General features: G+C 36.7%; 1 protein-coding gene across 8 annotated transcripts in view; it reads right to left on the reverse strand.

The window, feature by feature from the left end:
* Positions 1–22,542, reverse strand: part of HELZ (helicase with zinc finger) — a 156,792-nt gene that overhangs the window by 94,503 nt on the left and 39,747 nt on the right. For 7 of the 8 annotated variants that reach the window (XM_019938638.3, XM_019938631.3, XM_033846480.2 and 4 more), the window contains 6 exons: positions 18,571–18,622; positions 17,098–17,173; positions 14,836–15,034; positions 14,261–14,368; positions 12,924–13,221; positions 5,697–5,964 (listed from right to left, as the gene is read on the reverse strand). In XM_019938638.3, the coding sequence (XP_019794197.2) occupies positions 5,697–5,964; positions 12,924–13,221; positions 14,261–14,368; positions 14,836–15,034; positions 17,098–17,173; positions 18,571–18,622 (1,001 nt within the window). The remainder of the gene's footprint in view (positions 1–5,696; positions 5,965–12,923; positions 13,222–14,260; positions 14,369–14,835; positions 15,035–17,097; positions 17,174–18,570; positions 18,623–22,542) is intronic. The other variant, XM_019938639.3, reaches the window with a different exon arrangement.

Here is a 22,542-nt window from a genome sequence, read left to right on the forward strand (position 1 = left end):
ATGTAAAAATATACTTTATTATAAATATAAATTTAATATATAATAACGTGGCTTTCTATGAGGATCAAATGAATTCCAGGAGTACTTGCTCTGTGTATCATATATATATATATATATATATGGAATTTTAAAAAATCATGTTATATTTCTCTCATTCTCTATCCATATTTCACTAGATCCAAACTAGAAAAGTACAATATAATTTAAAGAAACACAGATTGTATGTTATCTACTTATGTTTGATTCTTTCAAGACTGGAATGTGCACTAAGGATTCATATAAAAATAAGTCATAAAATGAAACAAAAGTATACCACCCTCCCCAGTTTACATATAGTCTATGTTCACCTTCCTTTTTTTAAAAAAATAAAATATATGCTTTACAGAAGAACAGGAACCCTTAGGTTTTTCACGTTTTTTCAAATGAAGTTAAATTTCTACTTTGTTTTTATCATCCATATAACTGATGTGTGGTCATTAACAACCTTCTCAGAGCAAAGAGATTCCTTGCAGTCCACTCTCAATTCACAAGTGACCTCTCTGTTGCTAAACTTGATGTCCAGCTTTCTGATCTTTTGTAAAGTTATTATTACTTTGCGACCACTTTCCGTTTCCTTTAAACTCCCTCTTCCACTGGCTTCTGTACAGTCATCCTCTCCTAGTTCTCCTCCTACTTTTCTGGCTGTTCCTCCATCTTCCATCCAAGCACCACCCCCCTTCTAAGCATCCACCCTGCTCTCTCCTTACCCTGCCGGCTCTCACAAGACGAGGACGCTCTCTCCTAGATCTCTCAGCTCTGGGCTGTAAACCTAACTGCCAAATACGCACATTGGATTACATGCTCTGCAAATTCAGTACAAGCAAAAGAGAATCACCATGTGACTTCCCCACGTACCACCCCAAACCAATCCTCCCGTGTATTAGACAGCTTAGGTAATGGCACTATCCACCTAGTTGTCCCAGACAGAAACCAAGTTATCCCTGACCTTGTCTCTCTCACCAACCTTCATTCCCCATCATACAATCACCAAGCCCTGTTAGTTCCTCTTCTTCCTAAATTATCTGCATCTCAACATTTCTAACTTGAATTACTGTAACAAGCTCCTACCATGTCTTGCTTCAGATCTATTCTCCAAGCCACCACTAGAGGGTCTCTGTAAAATGCGAGTCTGATGGTAGGCGGCTCCGAGGGTGAAGTGTAAACAGCTTTCTATCTCACCACCCCACCACACACCTCCCTTCCATTAAAATTACGATGACCGACTTGCAGCTTCCCCCACAACTCTATGCTCTTATTCTCCTATCCTGTTTCTTCAAACTAAATACCTTTGTCCTGTTTCTTCACCTGACAATTCTACCTGTTTTTCAAAATTCAGCTTAAATGCCACCTGGTCCAGAAAGCTGACTTTGATATGTCATTCAAGCTCTGGGGAAACGAAACGTAACTTGTTTACCTCAGAATCAGCAATGACCAGCCTAGAACCTAACACTTTGAATACTCAATAAATTCTGTTCATTGAATTAATTTTACATGCTTGTAATAATCTGATTTTTTTTCCAGGCACCATATTCCCATTTCACCTACTTCATATTATTCCCTAACAAATTCTTGTAATCCTATAATGTTTTCTCAACTAACTTGGGTAATATATTAAAGTTTTACTGTTACATCTATTTTAGAATCTACCATCCCAAAACACGTGATCACAATTTAGCAGGCATGAAAAATTAATCTCACAGTTTTAAAGCAATAAGAGAATTCTTTTATGACATTGAGTTGTGCCTTGCAACAAAACTCTTGAGGCAGAGACACTAGAACTAAGAAATACAGCTTTTCCTACAGAAGAGTCACCATATGTTCAAGATGCAGACATTAGAGACCTTCTCAAAGTTACAGCTACTAATATTTAATTTTTCTAAAAGATTAACAGGCTGAAACTAAAAAGACATTAGTAAGAGTTCTTAAGTATTAAAATAATATGCATTTTTGAGATTTAGTAACTCAGAAATACCTAAAATACAAAATATATCCTATAATTAACAAAGATGCGTCTTAGAAAGAAGGAAAACCATCCTTCCGTGGTTCCACGCCACATTTCAAAATCAACCTGAAAACTTACAGGATCCCTAACATTTTTGGAAATGGCAGAATAGTAGCCCATGGAAGCTTCCGGCCGATTTAAAACCATACCTCCAGCTAAAAGAAATATGGCTCCGACTATGTTAGAAATAGTTACACCTCTTGAGTGTAACTTTCAAAACACTTCAAAGCTATATATAGTGAGTTTCCCTTCATGCAATTTCTGACTAAATGAATGACAACAAAAGTCCACCATGGTAATAAGCCAAAAAACAGCTGGGTCTGTTGAGGCAGAGCCACAGAACCAAGGTTGAATCAACAGAGGCCTCAGCCACTGCAATGATGAAAGGAGCGTCCGCGTATCGGGCTTGTCCTGCCAGCTTTAGTGCTGGGCAGCCACCATGCCCCAGTCCTGCAGGCCACGACACACTCTGATGCACATGCACATGAGAGCTTCAGCAAGAGCCAATTTCTTTTGAAAATGTATATCTTAGAATGAAATCGATTTCACTGCAAGGTGGAATCATTATTGAATGCACAACACCATGTAGCTGAGGACAAGAGAAGTTGAAAATAAATCTTGAAAGAACTCAGAAGCATATTCTAAAACTTAAATGAAATGCAGTATTATTCTTACCATCTCCACACATCTCATACTAAAACTTAACATAAAAAGAACTCTTAATATCTGGACTGCTTTGAAGAAAATCATCTTTCTTTAAAAAATAAAAAGATAAACCTGATTATCAAATTCAGCCTCAAGCCGAAATACGTCTTTTCTAATCTTGAGAGGTTTCATTCAATCCATTTTCAAAAAGAGAAATTCTAAGGTGACCACGTAAAGTACAGGTCTACCTTGTTTTACTGCACTTCACTGTCCTTTGCAGATACTGCGTTTTTGACGAATTGAAGGGTTATGGCGACCCTAAGTCAAGCAAGGCTATAGGTGCCATTTGTCCAACAACATTTGTCCACTTCATGTCTCTGTGTCACATTCTGGTAGTTCTCACAATATTTCAAACTTTTCCATTATTATTATATGTGTTATGGTGATCTTTTATGTTACCATTTTAACTGTTTTGCGATGCCACAAAACGCAACCGTGCAGGACAGAAAACAACTGTGTGTGTTCTGATTGCTCCACCAACTGGCCGCTCCCCCATCTCTCTCCCTCGCCTCAGACCCCCTATTCCCTGAGACACAAGAGTAATGAAATTAGGCCAGTTAATAACCCTATAATGACCTCTAAGTGTTCAAGTGAAAGAAAGAGTCACATGTCTCTCACTTTATATCAAAAGCCAGAAATGATCAAGCTTAGTGAGGAAGGCATGTCAAAAGCTGAGGCAGGCCAAAAGCTAGGCCTCGTGTACCAGTTATAGCCAAGTTGTGACTGTGAAGGAAAAGTTCTTGAAGGAAATTAGAAGTTGTATTTCAATGAACACACAAATAGTAAGAAAGAAAAACAGCTGTACTGCTGATATGGAGAAAGTTTTAGTGGTTTGGATAGATCAAACCAGCCACAACAGTCCCTTAAACCAAACCCTAATCCAGAACAAGCCCCAACTCTCTTTAATTCTATGAAGGTTGAGAGAGGTGAAGAAGCTGCAGAAGAAAAGCTTGAAGCTAGCAGAGGTGGTTCACGAGGTTGAAAAAAGAAGCCATCTCCATAATGTAAGTAGAAGTGCAAGGTGAAGCAGCAAATGCTGATGCAAAAAGCTGTAACAAGTTATCCAGAAGATCTAGCTAAGATACTTAGTGAAGGTGGCTACACCAAACGGCAGATTCTCAGTATAGATGAAACAGCCTTCTGTTGGAAGAAGACTCTACCTAGGACTTTAGAGAGGGGAAGTCACTGCCTGGCTTCAGAGCTTCAAAGGGCAGGCTGACTCTCATTATGGGCTAATGCAGCGGGTGACTTTAAGTTGAAGCCAATGTTCACTTACGATTCCAAAAAGCCTAGGGCCCTTAAGAAATATGTTAAATCTACTCCACCTGTGCCCTATAAATGGAACAACAAAGCCTGGATGACAGCACAGCTGTTTACAGCATGGTTAACTGAATACTTTAAGTCCCCTGTTGAGACCTACTGCTCAGAAAAAAGATTCCTTTCAAAATACGACTCCTATCAATGCACCTGGTTACCCAAGAGCTCTGATGGAGAGGAACAACAAGATTAATGTTGTTTTCATGCCTGATAACACAACATCCATTCTAAAGCCCATGGATCAAGGAGTAATTTCGACTAACAAGTCTTATTATTTAAGAAATATATTTCATAAGGCTATGGCTGCTATAGACAGTGATTCCTCTGATGGATCTGGGCAAAGTCAATTGAACACCTTCTAGAAAGGATCTGCCATTCTAGACGCCATTAAAAACATTTGTAATTCATGGGAAGAGGTCAGAATATCAACATTAACCATAGTTTAATAAAAGAAGCTGATTCCAACCCTCATGGATGACTTTGAGGGGTTCAAGACTTCAGTGGAGGAAGAAACTGCAGATGTGGTAGAAACAGCAAGAGAACTAGAATTAGAAGTGGAGCCCGAAGATGGGACTGAATTACTGCAATCTCGTGATAAAAAGCTAACAGATGAGGAGTTCCTTCTTATGGATGAGCAAAGAGAGTGGTTTCTTGAGATGGAATCTACTCCTGGTGAAGAGGCTGTGAAGACTGTTGAGATGACAACAGAGGATTTAGAATATGACATAAACGTAGATGATAGAGCAGTGGCAGGGTTTGAGAGGATTGACTCCAGTTTGGAAGAAGTTCTAACTGTGGGTAAAATGCCATCAAACAGTGTTGCTGCTACAGAGAAACTGTTCGTGAAGAGTCAGTCGATGCAGCAATTTTAAGAAATTAAAATAAGACACAGCCACCTCAACCTGCAGCAACCACGAACCACCCTGATCAGTCAGCAGCCAGCAACACTGACGCAAGACCCTCCGCCGGCAAAAAGATTATGACTTGCTGAAGGCCAGACGATGGTGGGCATTTTTTAGCAATAAAGTATTTTTTAATTAAGGTATGTACCTTTTTTTTTAGACATCCTGATATTTCACTTAATGGCCTACAGAATAGTGTAAACCTAAGTCTTATATGTACTGGGAAATCAACAAATTCATGTGACTTGCTTTACTGCAATATTTGCTTTATCGTGGTGGTCTGGAACCAAGCCCACACTATCTCTGAAGTGTTCCTGTATAGTCCAATCCTTATAATTAAAATGTAAGAAACCAGTATGAATTCCCTCAATACTACTTTCATGATTATTTTTCAAAATATGTGGTCTCCTTCAGTTTTTGAACATTTATTCGACAAATAATCATTGAGTGTTTGCCCTCCCACTGACAGAGACCTCCTGAAGAGCAGGGACCATGCGTTTATACTCCCAGCACGCGGCAGCAAGGCACTGTACACTAGGGATGCCAAGGTGAGCACAGCTCTTCCCTTAAGCTCATATACCAATCCTGGATAACAGCTACTGAATAACAACCGTTTCACCACCTGGCTGCGCTTAGGCACCCCTCCGTATTTTAAACATGAAAAATACTATCCAAAGGGGAGATTTTAAAAAAGAAAGAAAGAAAAGCAAAGTGTTTCTAAAGTAACTTACTTGCTGACTTCCTTATACTGGGCTATCTCCTCAATATAAAGGAGGTCATGCAACCGTGACTGATAGTTGGTCTTGGTCAATGATTTGTCTAAAACGGACTGGGTAAACAGCTGGTCAGCAGAGAGAGGAATTTGGTATCTGATAAGAAGGCTCTTCTCCAAATCAGTAGTTTCATTAGGTTCAAAATCTATAATAGTTTTAGAAGAAGAATCCCAACGCTTAGCCGTGGTTACTAGCTGCTGTTTTGCATGCATCAGGTACTCAAGATCTAAATGGAAACAAAAAACACATTTATAAAGGAACACAACATTAAAATTCTCAAATAATACACTGTGCATTTGGTAAGAAAATTTTGTATGCTAAAGTTCTTAAAAATGAAACAATATAAAACCCCAGTTGACAGAGTGTTTTCCCCATGTGAGAAATATGTTTTTGTCTAGGTTAACAAAATAACATAAATAAGAATTCATGTAAAAAATATTTTTTTGTACCTCAGGCTAGGACATACCAGAAATAGTTATTAACATTTAAAAAATATAGATTAACATTTAGAACTTAATCCTTTAGTCAAGAGAAATCTGATCTGCAGGAAGAAAGTATGGTAAATTTCTCATAAGACAAAATCTCATCAGGTGATAATCACTTTTCTCTTCCTACTAGAGAAACAAAGACCTTTTGTGTTTTTTTCCCACATTAAATTCCACATTAAAAGTGATAAAATGTACTATTCAAATGCCATTTCAGAAAAATCCAGTTTAGCCTCAGTTAAATTGCATGGTAAGTAGAGCACAATGTCAAAATGAACGACTGATCAAGGTTTCACAGCTCTGGGAAAAGTGCAGCAGAATACCAGCACCGGGTGAAATACATCGTAACAGAAATCCTGAGCATTGGGGAGCCTCACTCTATCCACAGTGCATTTTAGTTTTCTATTGGGTGGAACACACATACACCTATAAATATGAAACTTGACCAAAAGGGGAAAAAAAATTTGCTTAACTAACTCATTAGGCCAAGATCCAGTTTTAATATAACCTAATTGGAAAGATGGTTTTTACAACTCAAGTTAAAATTTTAGGAAGAAATAATAAAAAGTTTAAACAGAGATCAGTCTCCAAAGCGCAAAGACAAGTTATCCTGTGCTATCTTTGAAATGAGAGCAGATTGTATAATTGTCTTGTCTTGCTTAGTGACAGATTTTGCTATATTTAAATGTTATATATAAACTATAAACATATAAGTATAGTCATCCACCAAGAGAAATTTCTCAATATTAGAAAATAGTTTATCCTAGTATCATAATAAAGATCAAAACGTACAAGTCCTAATTTCTAATCTTCGTCCCTTGAAAAGGCATTTTGATGCCAGTTTTATTATTCATCAAATGGCAATATAAACACAACTATAACCAGCAATATATAAAGATGGTCTTCTTGTTAAAATTTTGCATTTTTAAAATCCTCTGGATGAGATAATGATGGTCTGTTTTTGCAATAGCCTCACGAGAAGTTTCATAAACTAACCACATTTTGTTCCTAAATCACTCTAAAATTGGGCCCTTCCTATCCTTTCATTAGATCATAGCTATAAAAAATATTTAAACTATACAAACGCCAACATTCCTAAAACAGATTATACCATCACTAAAGATCAGATACTATTAACAAAATAGCAAGGATGTACATAATTTTCTTCCCTTAATTTAAAAGTCAAAAGGAGAAACACTAATGGTACAGAAACCAAATAACCAGCTCTTCAAAAAAAAAAACACTAAACTCTGTGCAGTATTGAAGAATTTAGTTAATAGGTAATAAAAGGATGTCTATTCTTTGGGCATAGGGAAATTATATTTCATAATTTTATTTTAAATAAGAAACTGATTCAGACTATACCTACATCAATATTATATTCACATTCTTTAAAAAGTCACTAGCTATTCCTAACTGCCATTTAAGTAACTGGGATAATAACAAACTTAAAATGGTGCAGCTTTCCTTTAAAAAAGCTTTTTGTATCACCTATTTAATATACAAAGCAAATTTTGCAGAAAATCATTCTACTCTGGGCTAAAAGTATTCAGGCTTTTTGGGAAAAGTGGCATGAGAAATAGTATTTGTTTTTCTCATTTTACCTATTTACTACCATGATTCCCACCCTGATTTTATGAAGTTCTTAAAATGAATGTCTTCAGCTGGTAGCACAACAATTTCAAAACAATTCCGAAACAATGTTAAATTTTATTCCATCTTTTTAATAACTATAAATACAATATAGGAGAGGGGAGAGCTAGGGGAGCAGGGAGAAGAATCTTGGGAAAATCCGTGTGTGCCGGCATCAAAAAGTCTACAAACCACTGACCTTGGCCATTAACTCAGGCGTCCGAGATGGACTGGGGCCAGTGACTACTGAGGGTTTCTTCTGCAAAAACCACTTCTCTTTCCCTGCTCATGTTCAACTTGAGACAAACTTCTGCCTCCAATCCTCTCAGTTGTAAAAAGCTTCTTATTAAACCTGTTTAATTACCCACCTACTTACAGTGCTTAAAGGTCATTAGGTCTTAAGAGCTCCTCTTTAAACAAAGGAGGAAGCTGGGGCTCCCCCAGGGGGACACTGGACACCCTAGTCCTGGGGCTCATCTCGCCCCCCATGCAGCACATGCACCAACTAACATGCAACCCAGATGTGAACGCTGCTCAGGGCAGCCTGAGCCAGTCCATCCATGGTAAGAAAGCACTCTTCCTCAGTCTAAACTAGGCTAAAATTTAAAAAAAAAAAAACATTCTGGAAAGATGAAAAGTGAACAGGTTAGAATCAATATGCATAAAATCACTTAGGGCGAGTTTAACACTGACTTATTAACCAATTCCTGTAATAATAAACCTGAAACGCTGACAAATTAGAAACCTACGGAATGTGTTACCCTGAGATTTGATAGGCAGAAGCTACACATGTATTTTAAGAGAAATTCATAAGAAAAAGTTAAAGATAATTAGAACGTACCTGATAATTAGAACATAATTTCCTGAAGATAACGTAGGGAAGAACTGTTACTATCAAAAATAGAATCCAAGGTTGGAATAACTAGTCTGACACAAGATTCGCTTCCCAACTTCCCTCACCCTTCTGATTACTGTGAATAGCAACTGCTCTCGTTTCAGCCACATAGTTACTATTCTAATAAAGCATCCAAAGGGTTGGTTTGTTTTATCTTGAAGTATGTAGTACAGCAGACTTGAAAATTATCCTTAACAAACCCTAGACCGTGGATAAGAAGTTAGGAGAAAAACATGCAGTGTCCTACATACCCAGCACAAAGGCTGACACACAAGAAGCATGCAGTAAATGCCTTTCAAATGTGGGATTTATTAAAAACAGGTATATTTATCTAGGACTTAAAGAGAATGAGACGAAATGATTCCTAATTCCAAAATTGGATACAACACTCTTCCTTAGGAAACATTTTGGTCTGTGGCTTTACAAATCTTGACAGCCCAAATCAACAATAAAACAAAATCCCAAAGGAAACCCAAACTACGACTTCAGCTATCCATTTCAACATTGTTCCTTTCACTAAAAGAGCTACTCAGACATAAGATGAACATCTCGTAGCTTACCCATGCTGTCTGCTCTCTTAATGAGGCTAATAAAAGGTGAAAGCAGCGGAGTAGCAACACAGGAGCGCCAACACAGGAGCGCCAACACAGGAGCGCCTCACACTTTTTACATGCTTCTACTCATTTACATTTATCTTTTATTGACAAATCTACTATTTTTTGTTTGTTCTGTTTTTTTCTTTTTGGCCACGCCATGCAGCATATGGGATCTTAGTTCCCCCGACAAGGGACTGAACCCGTGCCCCCTGCATTGGAAGCGTGGAGTCTTAACCACTGGACTGCCAGGGAAGCCCCTATTTTTTATATCAATTTTTCTATTAATTTTCTGACCCCGTAATAGTAAACATTATATATTTATACATATAAACATGTCCTTAATTTACCAACAACTTTGACAGCCAGAGATAATTTTTAAGACGTACTTTTAATGTTAATTTTAACATACATTGCTAGACTAAAAGTAATGTGTAATAAATACCATTTTCAAATTTAAATATAAGAACTAATTTCCAACATGTAGTTTCCAGATATTCAAAGCAGAATTCCAGATCAGTTTTGTCAAGCAAAAATCTTCTATGACTCAAATTGAGGTATAAAGTGTATAATGCAGTTTGTGTTCTAAGCAAGGGGGAAACTCACTAACTTCCTTCTTTTGTAAATGTCCTTTGCCACAAATTTGTGAGAAGCACATCTTTAATCCAAAAAAAATTTTTTTAGTTCATATAATGCCTTTTTCTGTACCTGAACCTCACCAACAAGGAAAAAACAATGAAAAAAACTACATCAATTGTAAGAGTAGTAAAAATATCAAAGACAGAACTAAAAATGAGCACAACAGGTCAGCTAAATTAATGACAAAAAAAAGCCAATCAAATGTCATCTAGCTTGCCTAAACCTAGATTTAAGTTTTTCTCTTTATAATGTTCAAAATATCTTATCAGAAAATACATTTTGTAGATTTTATATTGTTCTCTTGTAATATTTGTTTTTCCTATGTCCTTGAAAAACAAATTTCACTATGTGAAATTGTTTTAATGTTTCCAAATTAGTTCAAGAAAATGCTTGATTTTATTCAATTATTTTCCATAACATAATTAGAAGTAAGACCTTGTTTAAAGGAAAATAGGCAAAGATATCAAACTGCAAAAAGGTCACTAAGAAAAAGGATATAGTAGTATAGAAAGGGGGGAGGGTATATAGTATTGGTCCCAAATGGGAGAACATCCCTGTCTGTATTAATTCCCGCTACCATATCTGAATCAAATATAAATTTTACTATATTTTCAAACTGATATATCAGAAACATCAGAAATGAGACTCTTTATTTCTTCCAGTTACCAGTCTCAAAACATCATTCATCTTGGGACAACTTCTCTTGCCAAGATCCCTAAGTGCTGCTGCCTCAGTAACTTGGGTCTTCATCTCTGCTCTTCAGTCCCCTGGCTGCACCCTAGTCTGGGTCCTCACTAGAGAACAAAAACACAAAAACAAAACCAAACAAAAAACCCTTCTCTCTTCCTTTTTTCTTTCTGTTTGCAAACCAGAAATTATCCTAATGATGGCTAATGGTAACATCAGCAGCTACTATCTACTGAATGCCTGCTACGTGCCAGATGCTGTGCAAGGTTTAGTTCCAGTTCTCACGATAATCCTCTATGACAGATACTACTAGCCCCATTTACCAGAAGTTTCCACACGAAGCTCAGAGATGTTAAGTTCTCTGCCCAGGGTCATACAGGAATTAAGTAGAAAATCAGGATTTGAATCCAGTTCTATTTAACTCTGAAGTCTGTCCACTGCTCTGTTTCTCCAACTAGAAAAGTAGCACATAGCTGGGGCAAAAGCCGCCAAAGCACCCTCAATCTCTCAAGCCCATGAGGGTGCCCTGAAATCCTCCTCATTTCCTCTTTTTATTGCAGATATTTAATATTTTATATTATTAATTAAATAGGCTTTTATTAACCAGTACAGATTTTTGACAACACTTACAAACTTATTTTTATGGGAAATGAGTCATGAGTTAAAAGCCACAATCTAAAAGCAAACTTTTAAAGTACAACCCACATGTAAGCCAAGAACATCCTTTTAGAATTATATTTGAGAGTAGGAGATGCATGTCAGTATCTGTATGATTTTAAATCTCCTTATGATTTAAGAAAGGTGCAATCCAGTAGTCCTCAAGTTCTAGTCTCTAAAAGCAACGTAATGGCGTAAGAGTAAACAAACCACTGCATTCAAGAGAAATCCAGCCTGCGTTGTTTTTGAAAATAAAGTTTTACTGGAACACAGTCACACCCATCCATTTACATATTGTCTATGGCAGCTTTCTCACTATAATGCAGAGCTGAGTAATTGGAATAGAGATCATCTGCCCTGTAACACCTAAAATATTTACTATCTGGCCCTTTACAGAAAAAAATCTGCCAACTAACTGCTCTATTAGTAAATATAAATCAAGTATTTTTATTTCATCAACTACTGTATCTGTTTGGCTATGGGAATTAACATATTTTTATTCCAAAGAGTAGTAGAAAGATGACAAAAGCAGAACACAACAGAATAAAAACAGGTAAAAGGGATCAAAGTAAATGAGAAATATGGGTAAAATGAAGTCTGGGTAATAATATGAGCACAGATACAAGAAGTAACACCTACTTGTTCCATTTTGGCACAAATGTTGCTTCAACCCTACTCACAGCTAAAGGTAAGGGGACAGAACCAGTTCCACCTGTTCGTTATGTCCAAAAAATAAAGTCCTAGCATTTACTCATGAAAAAAACTTCTAGGTTCTCATAAATGGGACACTGTGGACAGAATGAAAAACATCCTCCACAATATGCTTAGTTATAGCCAATATAACAGCAAGTTTCAGACAGCTCTGCTATACGAAGTGCTTGTTAAATAAATATTTAGTGCTCAGGAAATAAAGCACCTATAAATCCAACCAAGAGCCAAGGAAATGGAGGCTAGCATGCCCTTCCCTTATCCAGCTGGATCTTGGCGTAAAATTGAGGTTTAGGCAGTAACATGACAATTCACAAAGTAATTCACCATCTTCTGCAGGTGCCTGCATGTTAAAACCAGGGACCTCTTCCCAAGAACATGAAAGCAAATCCTATTAAAGGCACTGTGGTCTCCTTTATACTAGTAAAATCAAGTTATGAAAGCTTATTGTTAGGACTTTCCATTCAGAGATAACATACTAATATCAGCAAAGTTAATTGGACCATCAGTTGAACATGGAAATAGACACTGTAGGTGTATTCACAATTACCACTGAAATTACATTCTACCCAAACTAACACTGAAAGGTTTTAACTGCGCTAAAATCATCAAATGAAGTTGGCAGACCAAAGGAGACCTGACCATCTACTTATACAAGTCTGGGGAACCTCAAAGCAAGCTTTGCCTGATGACTGTATGAAGTGACCAGGGCATAATGCAAACCATTCTAATCCCATTACACAGTAAATGAGTCAATACACTTGGGATCTTTTTCTTACTATTCCCTCCCTGTCCATGGTATATTTAGGGGCCAGTACCTGTCTTTTAATGGTGCTGTTACAGTGCCTTTTAATACATCGTTATCAGGGGAAAAAAGGCTAAATTTTACCTTCTGTAGAAGCTGCATCAATCATTACTCTTTGCATGAGTACTGGTTCCAATCCAAAGTCGAAAACTATGGTTTGGCGAAAAGTTCCAAATATTTCTGTGTTAAATGCTATCCCGACTTTATACACGTAATGATCTAATCCATTTTGGGCCATCTTTCCTCCTATCCATTCTTGACAGTTTTCTGGGACTTCTTGTGACACCTGGGTAGCACTATCTCCGGCAGATATTGCAACGATACTAAAATGAGGGCGATGAGCATCGTAAAGCAATGCTACACGGTACAGCATTCTTGCAGGCTACAAGGAAGTTAGAATAATTTGTTGAGTACAAGGGGGTGAAAAATCCAGTTGTAATTGGGCTCTTCAATGAAAATATTGCCATAAGGGACTTTTACTTTCCCATGCTTCTAAGATACTATGTTAAAAATACAAGTTGTACTCATAAGCCATTTAAGAAAAAAAAATCAGTTGTTAAAATGATATATTTATGATGTCATTTATACCTCAATAAGGCTGACAGTTTCAAAAACGATATATTTACGCTACATTACTAGCCTCCCTGCTCTTTCTGTGATACATTCATCTTTCACTGTGGCAAAAGCTTTCACCCTGTATCACCATCACCTCCAACTTTCCATACCCTTGGCCTAAAAAAGTTTCATCTAGCCTCAAGGAGGAAGTCTTCATAGGAGAGCAGTGACCTCTGAAGACACTGAATTGGGTTCAAGGCCAAAGCTAAACGTTCCCAGATTTTTCATCCCAAGATGCAGATGGTACAGTGGAAGAAACATCACAAAAAAGTACACAAAACTTTTCCACTGCATATATTCACAGAAATATTTTACTTTGCTTCATTCTTAAACTTTGAATATTATAATTCAGGATGGGAAGCACTGCAGAAAAATGTCTCATATTAAAAACCCGTTATTAGAGAATTTGTGATTTCATTAAATCAAAATTAAAAACAAACTCATTGTTTGAATATCTTAGAACCACCAGATTAAACAATTCAATTTTTAAATAGTTAACTACAAGCCGTGAACCCCATCCTACGTTTTAAGTTTGGAAGACAACATGTCGAAGACCTCTTCACCAAATAAATAAATAAGCAAGTATCTGAACATCTACAAAGCTTTTATCTCAAAATCTAAGAAAAATCTGTGCCCTTCATGATCAAAATACAGAAATATGCTTTACCACAATATAGAACCCACATAAAAATGCACTTAGAATAAAACATTTTCAATGCTCTTTCAACACACAGATTTAAAGGTCCAAAAAGCCTTTATGAAAACTGAAAGACATTTATATTCTTTAACTATCACAAAATTCATACCTTACAAGTGAGAGCAAAGGTCCATGTCTGGTGAGATTTTTTGGTGTTGACAGTAACGGACAGATCAGGATTATGCTCTACCTTTACTCCTTCTATACATTCACTAAGCTGAAAACAGAGAGCAACTAATGTTACGTTTTATTCCTAAAAACACAAACAAACACTTTTGGCATGGTAAATAAATGTTAACGGTAAAGATGCTGATGGAACTGTTTACAAAGCAAGGTATTTTATACATTAATTTTCAGTTATTTTTATAAGCACAAAATATAATAAAGCTAAAATAAGAGACATAAGAAAACTAACAACAACAACAACAAAAAATGGCAATAAAAACTCCCTGAATGAAGACAAATTAATATAATACCTGCAAGTCTCCAAACAAATGGTTTAGTTCTGCTCTTTATTTTAGCAAATGGGTCTACTTTTGCTACTAAAAACACTTTATCAAGAATCAAGTGTTTCATATAGAGGATAGGGAAATAAACCAAGATACAGCACGAAACAAAGTCAAGACTCAAACAAGGGCACTGTTTAAAACAAACAAACAAAAAAATGCAGTTTATTTTCCTCACCACTTTCTCAGGAGATAATGAATTCATCCACTTTTCTATCAAGGTTTCCATGTAACTGCCTGAGAGCTGTTTATTCTCATTTTGCTGTTTCAATTTTATCAACCGTGAAGCATATCTTTTCTGCCATTCTGCTAGTTCTTCCTGGGAATGTGCTGAAGTACACTGGGCACCATACCTACAGATTCCTTGCTCTAAAAATCTAAGTAGAATAGGAAAGACTGTTTTATCATATACTTTGTTGGACCATTTAAAAGATAAACTTCCAGCATTTGCCCTCCGACTCTCCAATAACAAAAACAAAACTTCATCTCCTGAAAGGCCATATTTATCACATGTCTTGCACCGAAGAGGAAGAAGACGTTTAGGAAACATTTGTAACAGTTAATCAAAACAGCAACCCCCCCATGTTCACTGACCTCTTTCTCTGGAATAAGGGGATGACAAAGCAGAACATATTCATAACCGCCCACCCACAAAAACTGGCATTGCAAAGGTAGCTTCCTTCATGACATAACAACTCTGTTAGACAATTCCTCTTAGAGCAGAATTTTTCTAAAGCAACACTGACATCAAGTGGATTAGTTCGTCAAGCACAGGTATGCCCTACTTCCCAAAATGATACGACCTAAAGAAAATTTTCCACATACTAGAAATTTTGTTCTGGGAAAAAAAAAAAAAAAAAGTAATATGTCACTGAATTAACATTTCAAGGCTTCTACTTTTCACCTTCAAACGTAATGCCTTCACTCTTCTCTACATTACTATTGCCTATATTTCATTGAAAATATTGGACTATATTAATTTGCTTGAAGTTTTAAATAAATAAAGAATAAAAGTTTTATGTAAGAATCACAATTAATTCAATAGTCAGATTAAATTCTTCAATGGGTAAATTCATAAACGTTCATTTTAGAGGCTATAGGGTTAATATTTCTCAATGCTTATGACTCAGAAAATTCAACTGATAATTCAATGGTCAAAACAGATAAAAATGCAAGACTTTGATCAGTAACTTTTTTAAGTTTTAAATACTCTATAAAATAGATCCAGCCAGTTTTTAAACATTCAAAAAATAATAAAAGATCTTCTGAGAGAAAAAATGAAAATCAAACTATAAATAGCAAATGGATAAAAGCGATGTTATGTTATAGATAATTTTTCAACTGGAAAAATATGAATAATAAGAAATACAAAATGAACCACAGCACAGTGTACATTATCAAGTGTTTCACCCTATTTGAAAAGACGAGTGTATTTAAAGCTTTTCTTGATGATACATAAAGTACTCGAACTTAAATTATGCTATTTATTAAGTTCTCTTATGCTTAAGACACATTTAAAATCATGCATTTGTTTCTCTTCAGTATGTCGTAATAAGCCAAATATTTCTTTGTCTTTCTATTGCTTTGCTTTAAATTATTTCCCTAAAAATTGAAGGTTTGATAGTCTCATCTGGACTATGAATTTTCTCATACTTCCTTTGCATAGGATCACGTTCTACCTCTCCTACAACATTGATGCCACCAGGATTTTAAAAATTTACTACCTAGTTTCTTTATTTCTGCAATAAAATCAAACCTGACCTCTTGACTATTCAATCATCAAAGCTGCATATCAAACTTCCTTCATTATCAAAAGCAACCCAGAGTAATTAGAACTTATATCTAAAAAACCAATAGTTTCTAGTTCTTATAAAAAGAACCTTTCTTAATGTAACTTTAAAAATTCTTTCTACCTTAACATATAATTATTAAATTTTGAAAGGTTAGCCCTTCAAATATAAATTACTCATAAATTCTATATAAGATTACGTGATAACAGATTTTCTCTTTTTTAGAAAAGTTATTAAAATAATTTAAGATTTCTTTATCTATTTTATGCTCCATTTCAGTTTAAATAAGGTAACTTCAACTTCAATCACCATAATTTAGGTAAATTTCACATAAACGAGATCAGCAATTAAATTGAGTCATAGTAATCCAACTGGTATTACAGAAGTCTTAACAATCTCCATTTAGATCACTGTTGTTTATAATTAAAAGAAGGATCATCAATATGGTTTTGATTTTTATTATTTAATGATAATGACCATTTTGGCTTCTGTTTCAAATTGAAAATAAACCATTCTACTCAATTGTTATGCTTCTTCCTTCACATATTATCTTCTTTAAATCGGAATTACTACTTTTCAAAAAGTGAAGGAAAATTAACTATCCTTTGAATAAAGACATGTCATTGGTTTAAAAAAAAAATTCACGTTACCTTTTACACAAAGTATATTCCTCGCTGCTTGTGATTCCCCTAGGTGGTGGGCGGAAATGCCAACCATTACAAGATCCTAGAGAGTAATCAGGATATATAGTCTTATCATTTGAGGCTTGCTGATAATTCTGATATTTTAATGTGTAAGAAATACTATAAACCCTCCATACACATCATCTCAGATGATGTAAAAAGAACATGACATGCTTGCCTCTACCAAAAGAGCCCTCTACCAATCAAATGAATTATAAATCACTTAGCATATGAAACTTAGAAACCACTGAAGAAGCAGTTACACAGCAGCTAAGACAAATCAATGGCCCTTACTCTACCCCAGCGACTGGCAGACATACTTCCAAGTGCAGTCTCCTGCCTGGCATCTAAAGGGGAGATGTGTTTGGCATGCTTGTCATTTCTTAAGTATGAGTCGTGTCTCTATTAGGAACTATTTCAGGAATGAGAAAATTATGGTATCCTGGAAGGAAATTTTGTAAAACAAATTCCAGTACTGCATATGGAGTGAGAAGAAGTTCCACATTACCATCCACGTTCCTTAGGGCTGTCTGACACATGGCACTGAATAAAGTAATCTTTTTTTAATAATTGAAATGAAGTTCAAAAAGGTGAATTCTGAGATAGGAGCTAAAAAATAACATTAGTTTCCTTCTGAATACAATGCGTTTTAATGCACGTGGATAAAAGGTCCCAAATAAGCCAGGAAAACAAAGCGTCAGAGAGAACGGTTGAGCTCTAGAGGCTGAGCGGGCAGCAGTAAGTGTCCCAGGACCTTGCAGCCATTTTCTACCCCCTCACAAGTCACTGTGCTCCCCCGCCCCCAAAACACACTCCGCCCGGCTGAGTTTAAAGCTGCGTTTCACCCCTTCCTATCTGCGTGACTGGGAGAATTACCGAACCTTAATGAACATCAGTTTTATCACCTATCAAAAAGATGAAGAAAGACTCTAAGAAGTCAGTACTCGTTTCTGTGAAAGCCACTACGTGGTAGACATCATTTAGCAAACGCTCAGTGAATGCCAGTCTCTCTTCACCTTCCCCTGGCAGGAGAAGAGGAGAATCACAGACTTTCATTGTGGCAGGAACAACTCAGCTTACAGGTCAGCACTTCCAAAAAGTAGTAACTGTACTAGCCTGTGATAGAGAGAAAGGAGAAAAGACCTCCCTCTACAGATTGCTAAGAGCAGGGTTCATTCAAGTTCAGAACTGCGCACATGGAGGAAAGAAGGTAAAATAGGTCACTTCTGGGGTTACCTCCCATCTCCGTACTCTATAACTCCATGACAGGGGCTAGTGAATGAACTGCTTCCATCCGCACTACTTCTTAAGTTATATCTTTATATTCTCTCCTGTACCTCCACTAACATGTAATCTAACTCAGAAATTTCCTCCCAATAATCAATAAAGAAGCAATGCTCAAAATCACAGCTACCAGAAGTTATGCAGTTTCGTACTTACCCTCTTCTAAGTCTTCCACGTGATATCCAGGGAGGACATTACCAGTTGCTGTCTGCAATTTTTCAAATGAAAGAAATTTTTATAATAAGAAATAACTAGTTGATGTTGAATTAAACTTGGAAATTTTAAATATTTTTTAAAAAGCTTTAGATTGAATATTTAGAAATTTTTAATAAACATTAATATGCAAACGGTGTTTTTTGCTCTTTGCTCTAGTTTCCATATGTAAGTATGGAAAAGAAGTACTTCTATGGTCCTCATTAAGGAAACTGATAGAGATTCCTTCCCTACATAAAAATTACCTGGGTGCAAGAGAAGTCTCAGTCCCCAGCCCTGAACCCCGTGGAGTAGCACCTTCCATCCGTGTATGTACTGCACTCTCCTCTGCTAACGCCTACAGTATGACCAGCCACTTCTCCTGCATCAAGTGCAGCACCACCACCACTTCAGGACCGGGGAGCATATCCTGGCCGAGTCCCCCTCGCTGCTCTAGGATGAGACCTTCTCCCACAGTGGAGCCCATGGCTGGGGACCCACTCACCCTGACTTCCTGGCTTTCTCGACCCCTCGAATGCAGGTAAGACCTCCATCTGCCCCTTTGGCTATAACTTTACTCTAAGCTCCACACCCCCAATTTCAACTGAGTGCCAGCTAGAGAATAGTTAAGTGCCGCTTAACTATCCTATAGCATTTTACATGCTGGGTCACTGTCAGCCATGCACAGACCCACTGTCAATAGCCTGCAACTGCCTTTCTGCATTCCTGCGCCTCAGAGGATCCGGCACATATGAATGCTCAGTAAATCTGGATGGATGGGGGGATGGGTAGATGGATGGATGACCGCCCATGCACTTCAAACACAGTATGTTTAAATAAAATTCATCAACTTTAACCCCAAAGCTCATCTTCCTTCAGTGCTGCTTATCTCAAGTGAATGGATTCATCTTCCCCCAAAAGAGCCAGGCTGAAACCCTGAAAGTCAGACTCTGTCCTGCTCCGAGTATTCTCCAAATCTTTGCCCAACCAGGTCTAGAATGCCTCTCATGTCTGTCTCATACTCAACGCCCCCTGCCACTATCCTAGGTAAGAGCATCATTACTACTTGTCTCATCTACCCCTGAACCAACTGACTGCCAACTTATTGCACCAAGTCACTCCTGGGTCTTTACTTAGCTGCCTCTATCCTTTAACTTCAGTTCTGACACTAGCCTCCCTGGTTTCCCTGCAGGGTGTTTATCTCTCCTTTCCCTGCTTGTACTTCCATTACAGAACCTGCTGACCACAGGCTGCCCTGTGGGTACATTAGCTATGCACATCTTGGGCTGGCCCTTCAGATTGTTTTTCATGGATTTCTCAGCTTTCCAAAACGCAAAGAACCTTGAAGAGCACACGCACTCAGTAAATGTTGAACTGAATGAGAAGGAGGAAACAGTATCCCAAGATGATATTTGGAATGTCTTGTACCATAGAAAGAATGGCATAAATGCTAATTGGGTATAACTGAAACAATAATATCACCATAATTTACATGTCACTGATTAAATTGGACCCTTTTTAGGTTGGGCTGGAACTAAATCACCATAATACCGTTTCAACAGGAAAATGCCTTCTGATTCTCAAACTACTTACTAACAAGTTTTTAAAGACAACCCATTCTTTTTGTAAAATGAGGACTGAATATAAGAATACATAAGCTAACAAATAAATCAGGAGTAATTATTAACATTATAAGGACTCTATGCGCACCAAAAAGGTATATTAAAAGATCCTTTAAAATTCTATAAGCAAGATCTAAGCAGCATAGTCCCACAGTAGCCCTTAAAATATGATTCTAACTGCACAGAATTTTTAAGAGCTAAAAATTCACTTCAAGTATAAATTGAAAATATCTCCTCTAAAAAAATTTATCAAAATAAATTTACCAAATATGTGAGAAAAAATGGGGAAAAATGTTTTGGTGATGAAATGAAGCTTAAAGCATTTATAACCGTCAGAAGGGAAACATACATGGTGTATTTAGTGAGTCAGCATCTACAACAATCTGCAAACGGGCAGAGTATGCATGTGCTGACACTGTAGTTCTCAGGCTGGTGGGGTCTGGTGAACAGCACATCCTCATCAGAAGAGCTGGTAAAAATGAGAAGCTCAAGCCTGGGCTGAATATTTGGCCACTGTGGCTTTTAGTTTCCTGGTACTGTGTTTAGTTTTGTTTTTTTAACACCCTTTTTATATGCTCAGACCCTAAGACAGAAGGGCAACATCAATTAGTTTGTGATTTTCAGTCTTTACTGAGACCTTCAGGGAAGGCAGCCGAAGTTCACACTGCTAGAATTCCTGTAAATTTACAATCAAATCTATTGATTGGATATTTGAAATTTTTCTAAAGAATATGCGTTGTTTTTCTTTCCATTAGTCAGCCTTTAGTTCCATGTCTTTATTCTAATCCACCAGCATTTACAGGTTAAACATCAGCTCAGCCCAATCTTTAAATAACAAATTGTTGCTATTTTTAAATACGTCAGGTGCAATAATAAGTAAGGGTATCATTGTTTGTTAACTTTTTCTAGATGGATTTTTTAATAGTACCAGTTCACTAACCAAAAATACTACTACTCTGGCTACACAGAAAAGAAATTATAAACAAAATTTAAGTCACTTATTCCGAAAGTACAGTCACAAAATGAGAGTCAAGTGATATTTGTGACCTTATACATAACAGGATTATAAATATTAAAAATAAAATTTTATATATATTTGTGTATGATTATCAGATGTAAAGCTGCTAATTCAAGTAAGGTAATAAAAGAGGAGAACAAGGCCCCAAATCATCTTATTTTATGTTCTCATTTTAAAAGTCTAAAACACTTATAACTGTCATATTTTACTTCTTAGAAATTAAAAGACTACATATATACCAGAAGGGAAATGGCTTTGAAGTTAATTAGAGCTTATTGATTCTCAGTTAATTCATAATAAGATAACATAAGACTAAGAAAATAACATTTTTTAAAAGGCTATATTTAATTGTAGCAAAACAAACAGTATCTTTATGCAACTTATATAATTCATGATGACTATCTTCTTTGCTTACTTATTTGTTGGTATGAACTGCGATGTATGATTAGATTTGAAGTGGGAAAGTAATCTACAGGAGGTCAAGGTTTACACCTGGGGGCTCTTCTCATCCTCTTGGCCTGATGGGAGCACCCTTATCGCACTCTCCACGAGACCAGCACCTTCTCCATTCTCAACTCAGCTTAAGTGTCTCATCCCCTCACCACCACGCCAGTTATTTTTCCATCACAGAAAGCTTATTCTTTCCCCACCACAGAAAGCTTATTCTTTTCCCTCATACCACTTACCTCAATGCGAATTATACCTATACTTGTTTAATTAATTTATGTATTTATCGTCTATCTCCTCCCCAAGACTCTAACCTCCCAGACGACAAGGACCATGAGTGTCTTGTTCAGTGCTGTATCCTCAGCACCAAGCGTAATACCTAGCACACAGTAGGTGCCACTTTTTAAATAAATAAGCCAACCAAGCGATCACTTTACATGGGCTTCCATTTATGATAAAAACTGACAAAAATGGCTATTTGTAAAATGAGACATCTGAATAAAAATACTTCTATATGCCGGTGTGAGGAATAGAAATGTGAGACGTACAAAGCCACGGGCCTTTTACGTGCCACTGCTGTCCCCAGCCTTCAACTGCTTCACCAGAGCACATTTTCGTTCACCATTTACCCTGATACACATTATTTCCACCAGCTAAACTCACTCCCTAAAAAACCTCCTCAAATCACAGACTTCCATTAGTTACTTAAAAACACAGAAGGCTTGAGGAGTATCTCACTATTAAAAACAGAATTTTCTAATAGCCAGATGTAGTTAAAAACTAAAATTTCCCCATTATCTTTCCATTTATTGGCCAGAGACAGCTAACAAAAATTAGGGACAAAACAGA

This window comes from Tursiops truncatus, chromosome 20 (genome assembly GCF_011762595.2).
Source record: "Tursiops truncatus isolate mTurTru1 chromosome 20, mTurTru1.mat.Y, whole genome shotgun sequence".
NCBI classification, from domain to species: Eukaryota; Metazoa; Chordata; class Mammalia; order Artiodactyla; family Delphinidae; genus Tursiops; species Tursiops truncatus.